A 12,942-nucleotide genomic window follows, 5' to 3' on the forward strand; every position below is an offset into this window, starting at 1 on the left:
TTCCAACGACTTTTAGATCGCACTTCATTTCCCATTTGCACTTCTTGTCCATCATTGACTTCGGTATAGGTTTTGAATGTTGTTTTATCATAAGATACATGCACAGTTGCACATGTGTCATACCACCATCCTTGCACTTTGCCTTTGATTGGCATAATTTCGCTTACCGTAGCGATTATGTCGTCATCGGCATGAACAACATTGACCTCATTTTTGGACTTATTGTGCCTGCAATCTCGAGCATAATGTCCGGTTTTGCCACATATATAACAACCATTTTTAGTACCTTTTGGTCCGCCAGAATTTTTGAACTTGTTGTGTTCTTTCCTTGGGCCGAGATGGTTTTTCATGCCATCATATTTTTTCTTTCCTTTAGCGGCAACAACATTTGCTTTAGCAAATCCAACAGACTCAGTTTTTTCTCGATCCTTCGTTTCCTCCTCGATATGAAGGTGTTTCTGAAGTTTCTCCAAAGAAAAGTCCTTAGAACTGTGCAGCAATTTCTTTCTGTATCCTTTCCACGAAGGTGGCAATTTTGCTATTATTGCACCGACTTGGAATGCTTCAGGAATGTTAATTTTCACGGCTTTTATTTTATTCACGAGAACCTGTAACTCGCGTACTTGTGCAAGAATCGGCTTGGAATCCAACATCTTAAAATCAAAGTATTTAGATATTAAAAACTTTTTCGTACCTTCTTCTTCGCCCTTGAATTTGAATTCGAGTGGGTTCCAGATTTCCTTTGCGGATGCAATATTGGTGTAGAGATCATAGAGACAATCAGATAATGTGTTCAAGATGTGTCCACGACAAAGCAGTTCATCTTCTTTTCGTTTCTTTCTCTCCTTTTTTACTTTATCAGTGTCATTCTCAGTTGGTTCTGGAATTGCCTCCAGATCAGGATCCAAGACATATTGAATTTTCAGGGCGGTCAAGAGAAATGTCATTTTGTCTTGCCAGCGGGTATAGTTTGTTCCATCGAAACGATCTAACTTAACAACGTACTGGTTCATCAGTTTGATGCTTGAAACAGAAGCGTCGGTGACCATGATTTGAGATACTATAAGACTGTTAGAAATTTCGGAAAGATTAAAGGGATTCAGACTTGAATCGTGAACGCAACACTTTCCTTATAGTATTTCAAGCACTCTCGATTGTCTTAGAGTTCTGATGCTGAAATACCCAGGATAATTCAGCCTTATCGAGTTTGTGCAAGATCGGCGAAAACCTGAATGCAGCGAAGAGCATCTGGAATTATTTAGAGGATTCTCGAATTTTGTGTTTTGTATTCTGAATCCGGATTTATGCTTTTATAGGCCATGTTGATATTGTTTCACAAGGTAGCGACCCTTGGTGAAGCAATGTCCTTTTCCAATAATCATAATGGTTGGCCTGCAGCATATTTCACCAACATTTGCATGGTTTCGCCTTTGCAACATCTCATGAAGAGTTACAATCTCCGAATTCAAAATTCAAAATTCATGAAGAGTTATCTCATGCATTTATTAGCATTAACTCACTTCCACCATTTGTCATTTTGGAACACACTTGTATTTAATAAATTACAACATTTGACTAGACTCGACTCATTTCCAACGATCCATTGAGAATGTTTTTGTTGGCGGTAATCCTAAAGATTAAGAGATAAAGAACAAATTTGATGGTTTATGTGGTTCTTCCTCAATCGATATTCCTAATGCTTTGAATACTCTTCAGATAGAGAGAAGAGATAAATGATTTGTGAATTAGGGACTATAACCTATTTATAAAATGATTTGATTTCTATTATTTTGAAATGGATCATCCTAACATCTATTCATATTTGAACTCATACTAATTAATTAATTTTTAAATAAAATTTTATTAATTTTGTAATCCACTTAATTGTTTAAAGTATTCAGTTTGATAAAATATTTAATAAAATTAAAATATATATCTGCACATAATAATTATTAAAATATTAAAATAATATAAAAAAATATTCTAAAAAGAATCACTTATTTTATTTTATTTTTCTGTCTAGAATTACAATCACTTTTTTACTTGCATACGTTTTAGTTCATTCATTTGTAAGCAAAACTACTTTTTACTAGATGATTATTTTTTTTGTCAATGGTCTAACATGTACAAATATACCATAAATCCCTGGATTCATGTGTTTTAGCACTACTGGGTTTACGATGTCCTAAAGTATAGATGCCTTTGTAAATTTGTATTATGGCAAAGTTGTGATTTACAAATATTTATGGAATGGTTTGGTGATGGAGTAGAACAAGCAACCAAGCTTTTGAATCTATCATGGAAATAAGGTTTTCCACGTACGTAATTAAGATGGTTGTGTATGTGATAGAAACTGATTGGTGCTATGTATTTAGGATGCATTAAATTCTCATGACCATAGTGATGGGGAGAGATGAGGGAAGTAATTAAATTTTGGATTAATATAGATATAACATCTAGGTATGGAGGAAAAGGTATATAGATTAGATACATAGCCACAGAAACTGTAAGAAAATAAAATTATGTTGAAAGTTCATTGATAAGTTATAGTCAATTTATAGTGTTTAATATGGTTCTGACTTAAACACCCTTGAAGGGTGAAGTTTATCGTTAAACTGCTAGACTAAAAAATATTTTTTTTATTATTTTATTTGATATTTTTAATAAAATACTATATTGTTTTTTATATATGTTGTTATTTTTAAATTTATTTTTCGATAAAAATAATAAATTATACCTTTTTATCCTTTTTATAGATTGACTCTTGATTCAATATACTTTATTTCTAAATAAATTACGTGAATAAAAAATTACATACCATCCAACGTTTAATAATTTTTTTAATAGTAAATAAAAATATATAAACTGATGAGAATATATTTCTCAAGAAAGGAGATACAAATCAACGAACACTAATAGTATTCTAATTATGAATGTCAATTTGCAATGGTTAGTGGGAATTTCTGCGGAAATTATTTTGTTTGAATTTTAAAGATGAATTTTTTTCTCTCACATGAATGGAATGGAAATGAAAAAGAAAATCTACCTAAAGGAACTTTAGAGACGAAACATATAATATATTTTCACCCAAAAGAGTCTCTGCAATCTAAAATATCTTAATATCTTTTATTAATAATATAAATTAATATGTAGATTTATTTATCATTTTATATAATTTATTTTATAAAAGAATAGAATTTGTATGTAATATTAGTAAAAGAGAGATATTTAAATAATAATTTAAAATATTTTTCAGTTTGAAAACTTGATGATCATTAATCTTACGAGCAAATAAATATTATCAAAACAATAGTTTTATTATAAAGAAATATTTTTAATAGTTTAAATAGTTTTTGAATTTTTTATTATTAATTTTAAAAATAATAATATTTTTATATTTATAAATTTGTGCATAAATGATGAAGATTCGTGATGACAAAAATGAAGGACAAAAACTTTATATGAGTAGGAATTATAATAGAGATGTACTTCAGCCTCCACCTCCTTCCGCCCTGCCCCATTGATACTGCTAACTTTAACTAAAAGTAAAAGCAAAGATAAAAAAAAATTTAATAAAGGTCGAAACTAAAAAACAACTAGAAGTAAATAAGAAATTATACTCATCATCAAGTGAAACCCCCTCTCGACTCTATCACATTGTAACAAAGAATACAAGAGGTTATAGGATTAAATATTAATTTATTAAACACTAAAAATTAAGAAAAGTACAAAATTTTAAATTGAGCAATAACGAACATACAACTCACAAAAGATCCGACTAACATGATTGTGACAATTCTAAAAATCAGGTCAAGTCACAAACCAAACTGCATTACCGAATCATTAGCATTATCAAATAACATGCATCTAATTACAATTTTTTTTCTTCTTTTCAAACAACCTCCACCTTTATTTCAGGTTTGGATTGTTGGAGAAGTTTTTCATTAGAGAACATTGAACATTGTGAGGTTTTTTCTTTTAGAGCAACATCTTTTGTGAGAGACACACCACATATTCACCCAAAACCTTAAGGTAATAGGTGGGTGGATTCTCTCACTTACAAATGCTCAAGTCTCCATATTTCCAACCAGTGTGGGACTATTACCCACATTACTCACACTTGATACATTCTCAACACTCCCCCTCAAGTGTGAGTCCACAATGCTCTCCCTCAAGTGAAAGCTCTTCTTACTTCCACAAACTCTTGTACTGCACATAATGTTTCTTATTTACCACACTGGCGCCATTAACACTCTTCAATGGAATGATTCTTATTCACCACACTAGCGCCGTTAACTTTCGCTACAAGTAAGTTGGTCCATTTCTCGAACCAGACTCCGATACCATTTGTTGGGGGAGTTTTTCACTAGGGAGCATTGAACATTGTTAGGCTTCTTCCTTTAGAGCAACACCTTTTGTGAGAGGCACACCATATATTCACCCAAAACCTTAAGGTAATAGGTGGGTGAGTCCTCTCACTTATAAATGCTCAAGTCTCCACATTTCCAACCAATATTGAACTATTACCCGCACTACTCACACTTGATACATTCTCGACAGGGATTATCCAAGTAAATTAACACATAAATAAAATTTGGTTTATGATCACACTTGAAAAAGGTGCGACCACCACCCCCACAAAGCCAATGAAAGTCGATTATAGCTAATGAGAGTTGATTCTGTTAATACTTAGAACCATAAGATTGGTGAATAATGGAGAAATTAGAGTGTGGACAGGGAGAGAGAATTTGAGGAAGGGAAATTGATTGAGGGTGAAATAGTTTCGTTATAATAGATGAGGATGCCTCCAAGGCATTTATACAAACATTAGAAGTTGATTGAGACATGAGTTACATAAGCCAAATAACAGAAAAACAAAATTCTCAAACCTGTAGCCGGTTACACAAAACCTGTAACCGGTTATAGCTGAAACAAAACAGAAATTAACTAACAGTGGTAACAAGTTACTGCGAATGCATAACCGGTTACACCAACGCGATAATCATTTCTCTTTAACTTATTTGACTTATTTTGACATCTGTATCCAGTTACACGTCCATGTTAACCAGTTACAACACTTGAATTACTAAGAAACACTTGACACACCACTTTAATTCAAGTGTTTCAAGTCTTTCATACCCATGTTCATCTTCAACCTCTTGAACACTTCCATTGTGACTCCCTTGGTCAACAAACAACTTGTTCTTCACTTTGATAATATCTCAATCTTAATCTTCCTTCACTAATAAGTTTCCTCAAATAATGAAACCTCATCTCAATGCGATTGCTCCTCCCATGTACTATTGGGTTCTTAGCAAGATTAATCGCGAAAATGTTATTAACTAAGAGCGTAACAACATCACCCTCATTGCTTTCCAACTCCTTCAATAGATTCATTAGCCACACGACTTGGCACAAACATAACGAAGTTACAATGTATCCGGCCTCACAAAACGAGACTGCAACTACCAGTTCCTTCTTAGAACACCATGAGATCGGTGTTCCGCCAAACATAAATATGTATCCATCTGTAGACTTTCGATCATCTTTATCTCCACACCAATGGGAATTGGTAGAACCGAGGAAATTACATTTTCTTCCCATGTCCGCTGCGGGAAAGAGAATTCTGTAGCCAATCGATCATTTAACGTATCTTAGGATTCCCTTGACTGCTGCCAAGTTAGACACCTTCGGTCTCTCCATGAATCTACTTATAATATTGACACTAAACGCCAAGTCCAATCACATATTGCTCAAATAACTTTTGTTAAATAATAATAATAATAATAATATGGGTTGAGTTTTAGAGTTCCCATCAAATTCGAGACGAGTTTGGGTGGATACATGTGTGTATGAGTCATATTGTCATACCTACCTTGTATATTTTGGTTCTTGAATGAATTTTTCTTAAAGGTGTCCATTTGATGGTGCTCTTGGTTGCTTCAACCTTCTCTGTTGAGTGATATCGTCTTCTCTAGGGCGACATATCTGATAGAAGGGTCAATGTTTAATTGATGATAGGAAACACTAGAATCCATGTTGGAAATTTCTTAAGAGGAAACAAAGAACATGTCATAATTTCCTTTGAGACATTTAACGAGTTCCTCCTACACACAACTCGAGATATTAGCTTCAATCTTTAATGTTCGTGTCAGATTTTTATCGAGATGGATATATATATGAAATCATTGTTAGGGACCGGCCTCAGGATTTTCAATCTAGCCTTTATAGGGAGATGTCTCTACGAGTTTATTTCATCCTCATACGTGGATTTTTGTAGATGTGCATCGAAGTCTATGACATTGACATCTAGGAGGTATTGTCCAAAAGAAATGACATCTTTTATCTTCTCTTTATGCTCGATGGAAGTTGAATCCAAGTTTCTCTACAGAGCTTTATGGAAGAAACATGTTTCTTCTAGGTATGCGCAGATATTCATTGATTCTTCATGAACATTGTGATATTTCATCTTCAAGTAAATGGTGGAAGCGATAGAATTGAAGGTTACTGTGAAGGGTCTCTCCAAGATGTAATTGTAAACATTATTGCAACAAACCACCGGGAACTCAATATCAACCATCTTGGCATCTCTCCCTTATGTGAAGGTCACCAAAGCTAAATAAATTTATAACACCCCAGATTTTAATCCAAGATATGACTTGGAATTTATTAAAATACTTGTTTAAACAGAAATAAAAGGTTTTAAAATTTTAATCAATCAAATGTCAATCCAATTTCCTAAGCGAAAACATCACAGTGTTTCTTATTCAATTCAAAAATAAATAAATAATTAAAACTCAAAATATAATGCGATCGATTTATTACTGCATGGTATTGTTTTGAAAATCCCTTATTCTCAGCCATCACGTATCAAACAAAATACCAATCATTTTGAAACTCCATATTTGTATCTAAAATATTGATGCAACGGGTCAATTTTCATTAATCACAATACATGTCAAAATAAACTAAACGAGAGTTAAAAATCAGAAAAATATCAATATATCATATTATGTCAAGGATAATTAAATAATAAGTATTCACCAAAATTATTAATAACATAACTTTAAGCTTAAAATGGAATACATGTATCACACATAAATACATATGTCATGTCATTGCATGATACAAAATAAAAATATAATTCTACCATTTAGGCAATCACACATAGATTTTGACCCACCACTAAGACAATCACACATAAATGCATATAACATGGAATGCATAGTGAAAAATAAGAATACAATCCCGTCACTTAGGCAACCACAAAATAAAAGTAGTATTTATTCACCGTTATCTAAATTTTAAGAAACACAGTCTATTTACTTACCACATAATCATTTTATTTACTTAGTAATGGGTAGCAACATATATGCATATATAATATAGGATTAAATATACGATATTCATGCAATGTGAGCTATTTTTTATTTACTCCATATAAAAAAATTCTTTTGTATTCTCCCATTGTAATATAAAGATTTTGTTTCTTTGACCCCTTATGTGACAAGTTGGCAAGGAATCTTCACTTTTATTGACGTGGTCTATCTATGTGTTTTTTTTAAATCCACATGGATTTTTTATAAAAAAATTAATTATTTTTTATTTTTTTGTTTTCATTACAAGGAGAGGGGTGTTAAATAAAAACTCGCTCACATTGCAAGAGGCAAACCAATATAAACTAATAATACTTATTTATTGTAAAACAAAATACTTTTTATTGAATAATAATATTAATGTTTATTTACGATCTTTTAAATTATTATATTGTAACAGGTTGATCTGTAAGATATTTTTGTAACAACGTGGTCCTTTAAACAACCAAATATTTGCACCGTTAACCTTTTTTTAAAATGCTATTATTATTTTGGGAAAATTTTCCATCATATCCCTATATATTTATTTAAAACGCCAATTTTATCCTTGCATGTTTTTAACCAATTTACCATTTTATTTTTTACTATTCATTTGAGACTTCCAAAAATTGTACCCCTTTACATTTTCACCAGAAGACTTTGAAAATGACTTTCGATATGTTTTTTTTCTTACCGGATGACTTTATAAAATATATCTCTGGTTTATACCTAAATTAGTTCCAGAAGACTTGCTATAAGAGTTTCGGTTTTGTCTGAAAAATCTATTGTACCAAAACACTTTCCAAATATATCTCGGTTTATATGTTTATGTGCACTGGAACACTTGTAAACAAGATATCCAATTTATGATTTTTGTGTATCGGAAGATGTCTGATTTGCTTTGTTAAATTTATTTATTTTATAATTTTTTTATGTTGCAGGTATGAAAATTCCTCCACAAATATGCAATAAAAATAAATATGTGTAGATAATTCTAATGCTTTTTCAACTACTTATAAATTTGGTATAAGAGAAGAGGTGATAAGGTGGATTAAAGAGGTTGTAATCTGAGATAAAGTAATTTTATTATCACTCGTTCAGATACTGAAACAAGAAAGAGAGGGAAAAGTAACCAAACAATATTTGATTGTGATAAAGGTGGAAAATACAATGATACTGATAGTGGAACACAAAGTGCAACAAAAAAATATGGATATCCCTTTAAAATCAGGTCGACTTCGGCAAAAGATGGGTCTGGATGGAAGGTTCATGTAAAATGTGGAGTTCATAATCATGGTTTACCTGATAGATTAGAAGGTCATTCCTTTCTTGGTAGATTGGCCACAGATGAGAAACAATATGATGTTGATTTGACAAAGAGACATGTTCTACCAAGCCCCATATTTCTTTCCTTGCAAGAGCGAGACCCGGAAAATGTCATTCAGATCACGCGAACGTATAAGCTTAAGAGTATGATAGAAAAAGAGATAAGAGGTCCTAAAAGTGAGATACAACATTTGTTTCAGCTTATAGAGGGCGCATGATATGTTTATTGGAGTAGAAAAAGAGATGACTCGGAAGTTATGAGAGATATATTTATGGCCCATCTAGATTCAGTTAAGTTGTTGAATATTTTTCTTATTGTGTTAGTAATGGACTGAAGGTGTGAAAAACACAAGAAATGGGGGTTTGAATTGGATTTTACAAGCAAAAGTTTTTTCCAAAACAAGAACATCATTAACAAGTTAATAACAAAGAGATAAAAACACAAGTATTTTTAGCCTGGTTCGCTTGAAAATCAAAGCTACTCAAGTCCACTCGCCAAGGTGATATTTCCTTATACACAAGGACTTAATCCACTATAATCAACATATTACAACAATCACAAAGAATAACCTTTTTTGTCTTCTCAAGGATCCCATTATACCCTATTCTCCATAGGGACTCACAAAAAATAACCTTCTTTGTCTTCTTAAGGATAACCTCCTTAAGGAATCAAACAAACAATTTGAATAATATTTTTGTGTTACAAGATGCTTCTATACAAGCAGATTTTACACAAATGATAAAAAAAACACTTAAAGAAAAACTGTTTATAAAAGAATGATAGTTTTTCACAAAGAAACAGACTTGTCAAAATGTTGTATCACCAGCGTTTTCTTCAAGTATTCAAGTCTTAATTATATAACATAAGAAGAAGACCGTTGGAGGGCAAAATGGGGAAAGCTCATAGCGCGGATGTCCACTGTTGGATGGTGAAAGGAGTGATACTACGTAATATCCTTCACCCACAAAATCAGTGACAAGTCTGATGTATAGTATTATCCTTTGTCCATGATATCAGGTAGTGGAAAGGATATTTGATCTGTACTATGTACTATTTGATCATGTTCATATTTGATCATATCTTCAAGTTAATTGGCTTATGATGAGAGTTGATGAAGCATCAAATGGAGAAACATAAAGCTGAATTTAGAAACTTCGGAATCTTTGGTCAGAACCTTGACAGCATCAGTAGTCTGGCTTGAGATCTTCAGAATCTTCAAAATCCACAGTCAAAACCTTGATAACCTTAATCGTCTAGCTTGAGATCTTCAGAATCGTCAACTATGTAACATAACTTCAGAAGTTTTCCATTCTTTAAAAGTTTGGTGATCAGAGTCACGTACAGAAGCGTGAACTGAGAGAATGTTGCAGCAGCAACATATCATCTCCTCAGAAGCTTCTCAGAAGTGAATCAGCACAGAAGCAGAAAGATCATTGCAGCAGTAATATTGAACATCTTTCAGAACTTCTAATAGCTGGCTCTGAAGAGGATTTGGAATTGACTATTCAGAAACTGATGAAGTTGCATGTCATATACTCAGAATTAGAACTGGATGTTAAATCTACACGATAACAAACCATTAGGGTACCAAAATTATTCTCACACAAATACAACATTGTTATCATCAAAACTCAAGGTATATATGCAGAACCAAATCTTGTTCTAACAATCTCCTCCTTTTTTATGATGACAAAACATGTATTTTAATGAACAGTTTTGTATAGGGTAATCACAGAACAATATATCTTATAGAAGCACAAAGCTCCCCCTGAGATGTATAATCCTAAAAAGATAAAATCAAAATGAAAGAACACTTTCTTGATTAACCATTTTGAAGTACAAGAGTAAATTTTCAATCAAAATATGGTTTATCTTCAGAAGTTGATTGATGTTGTTCAGAGCATTGGTTTGATTAACATCAACATTATGATGAGCTTCACTTCAGAAGCTTGGTTGGGTTCTTTTTGAAGAAACTTTAGAGCTAGTTGTCTTCAGTAAGAACTTGAAATTTGGTTCTCTTGAAATTCTCTCAGAGCTAGATTTCCTTTGAAGAGCGGAACTTTCAGAACCTGGTTGAAAAGAAGAACTTTCAGAATTGAAAATTCTTCTCAAGAACTTGATTGCCCAGTCTGATCACTATGAAGGAAACTCGTCCTTAGAGCTAGATGCAAATACCAAAGTTTTCTAAAAAGAGAACTTGATGCCAAGTACCTAAAGTTCTAAGTTCAGAACATGGTTATTAATTCCTTGAAGATTCATGCACTTGAATCTGATTCTCAATCATCAGCATGAAGGTTTTACAAACTCAGATAAAAAACCATTTCATCGGAAATAGGTTACTTGTATTCTGATGTTTGAACATAGCCATTCTGATTTTTAAATATAACCCTACAAAACATTTAACAAACTCTTCTTAGAAGTAGTTGTTAGCAAAAATAATTAGGTCATGTTTGTCCAAAAAGGAAGAGAAGATAGAAACAGAAGCAACAAAACAAACAAAAAGTTAAGAAAAAAAATATATAGGGCTAAGGGTTTTGAGGAGGAGGCGGAGAGAGTCTGGATAGAATCAATTAAAACATCAGGTCCTGTTTGTCCAGATGCTCTTTGACCGGCGCATTATCATCTTTGATTTCCTCAATAGTCTTCTGAAGTGCATCAAAAATAACTTCAACAGAAGGTTGAGAAATAAAGGCTTCACCTTGTTGATCCTTAGAAACAACTATCTGAGCATCAGCTTCTTCCATGACGTAGTCCTGATTTCAAGAATCAACTTCAGCTTCTTGAACGACTACCTCTTCCATCATTTCTGGAATAACTTCCTTGACCTTGGGAGCAGGAAGACATAACTTGGAGTTACGTAACTTCCAGGTTTCCATTAAGGGAATAAACCCAGAACAAGATTTTCTTTTAGAAACTTTATACCTGAAATTCTTCAGCTTAGAGATCTTGGAATTTATCCACCTTCTATAGGCTTCTCAAGCAGAATCACTCTTAGCCGGATTTGCTGAAGAACGACTAATCGTCATTGCTTCATGCAGGCGGCTTCTTGATTCTGATTCAAACTTCCTAAAAATCTTACCAATATTGGGAGAGGGTTTGGGTGGTTTGGGGTTACTAACAGAGAGGTCAATTCTTGTTTCATCAAGATCATGGCCAAAAAGTGTTATAAGTGAGGGGATAATGATTGGAGGTGATTCAGGGTCAGATATAATTGGTTCAGGTTCGAAATTGAACATGCCCTCAGGAGTGCCTTCAGACACACGTCAGAAACACTTGAAGGAGATGTTTTAGGGGTTGTTATATTTGGATTTTCTGTTTGGGGAGCAGAAAAAATGGTGGTGGAATGGGTGAAGTTTGTAATTGTGAAGGAAATGGTGTTGATGGTATATGTTGATGTTGTTGTTGTTGTGACAGAGTTTCAGAAACTTGAGGAGTTTTTGTAACAAGTTTTATACTGGGTGTTTTGGTAGGAGGTGGAAGTAAGATTGGTTCAGATACTTTAGAAATAACTGGAATGGGTTGAGAAGTGGGAGTAGGCTGGATTGGTAAGATCCTTTTGGAAACTACAGAATCAGAAATAACATGAGTGCTAGCTTCAAGAAGCTTACCATAAGCTGTGTCAGAAGCTCTTGAAGAGTGTTGGATAACTCCAGGTGTATCCTTCAAAAGCATGGCTTTTTGGCACTCACTGAGAGGCACCTCATCTTCACCCAGAAGGACAACATCTTTCTTCTTCTTCTTTTTAGGCCTTGAAGATCCTTCTCCTCTGGATTCCTTCTTCCTCTTCCCATGAACATCTGGATATGTTTCAGGTAGATTTAAAGGATCAACCAATGGATTAATTCCATCCTTCTGATAGATTTCGAGATAGGCCATAAGAATTTTTAGAGGATCAATCTTAGTAAAGGTTGGGAAGTTGTCTACTTGAGTCCTTGTTCCACATATATCATCCTTAGAGGGAATGAACTTTGGTCTTACAACTTTAGAAATGAGACTCATGCTCTTGAGATTCTTCCCCCAGAAGATATTTCCAGCATCCTTCACAAGTTCATCGGTCAAGCCACTGACCAGGAGGTCATCTACCAGACCATTCTTAACAAGAATGTCAGAAATGAGCCTACCATTGGGGATGGAATTGATTTTGTTATTCTTAGAAGATGTGCCATTTCTAGGTTCTCTGATAGAATCCCTCATGAACTTGAACAAGTTGGAGGGAAGTCCCATCTTAAGACCATTCTCAAAAAATAACAGCATGAACTT

The 12,942-nt window shown here is 33.3% G+C and overlaps 1 protein-coding gene across 1 annotated transcript; it reads left to right on the forward strand.

Moving 5' to 3' along the window:
• The first annotated feature begins 6,479 nt into the window (after nucleotides 1–6,479).
• LOC127094882 (uncharacterized) lies at nucleotides 6,480–8,899 on the forward strand. The gene is made up of 3 exons (XM_051033647.1): nucleotides 6,480–6,529; nucleotides 7,777–7,784; nucleotides 8,457–8,899. The coding sequence occupies exons 1-3, from the start codon at nucleotides 6,480–6,482 to the stop codon at nucleotides 8,897–8,899; spliced, it is 501 nt and encodes a 166-aa protein (XP_050889604.1).
• The last annotated feature ends 4,043 nt before the right edge of the window (nucleotides 8,900–12,942 follow it).

Source organism: Lathyrus oleraceus, chromosome 6, assembly GCF_024323335.1.
Source record: "Lathyrus oleraceus cultivar Zhongwan6 chromosome 6, CAAS_Psat_ZW6_1.0, whole genome shotgun sequence".
Classification (NCBI taxonomy): Eukaryota; Viridiplantae; Streptophyta; class Magnoliopsida; order Fabales; family Fabaceae; genus Lathyrus; species Lathyrus oleraceus.

What these genes read in the sequence shown, in the direction of transcription:
- LOC127094882 (XM_051033647.1), top strand. Translation starts at nt 6,480, where the DNA reads ATGGTGGAAGCGATAGAATTGAAGGTTACTGTGAAGGGTCTCTCCAAG.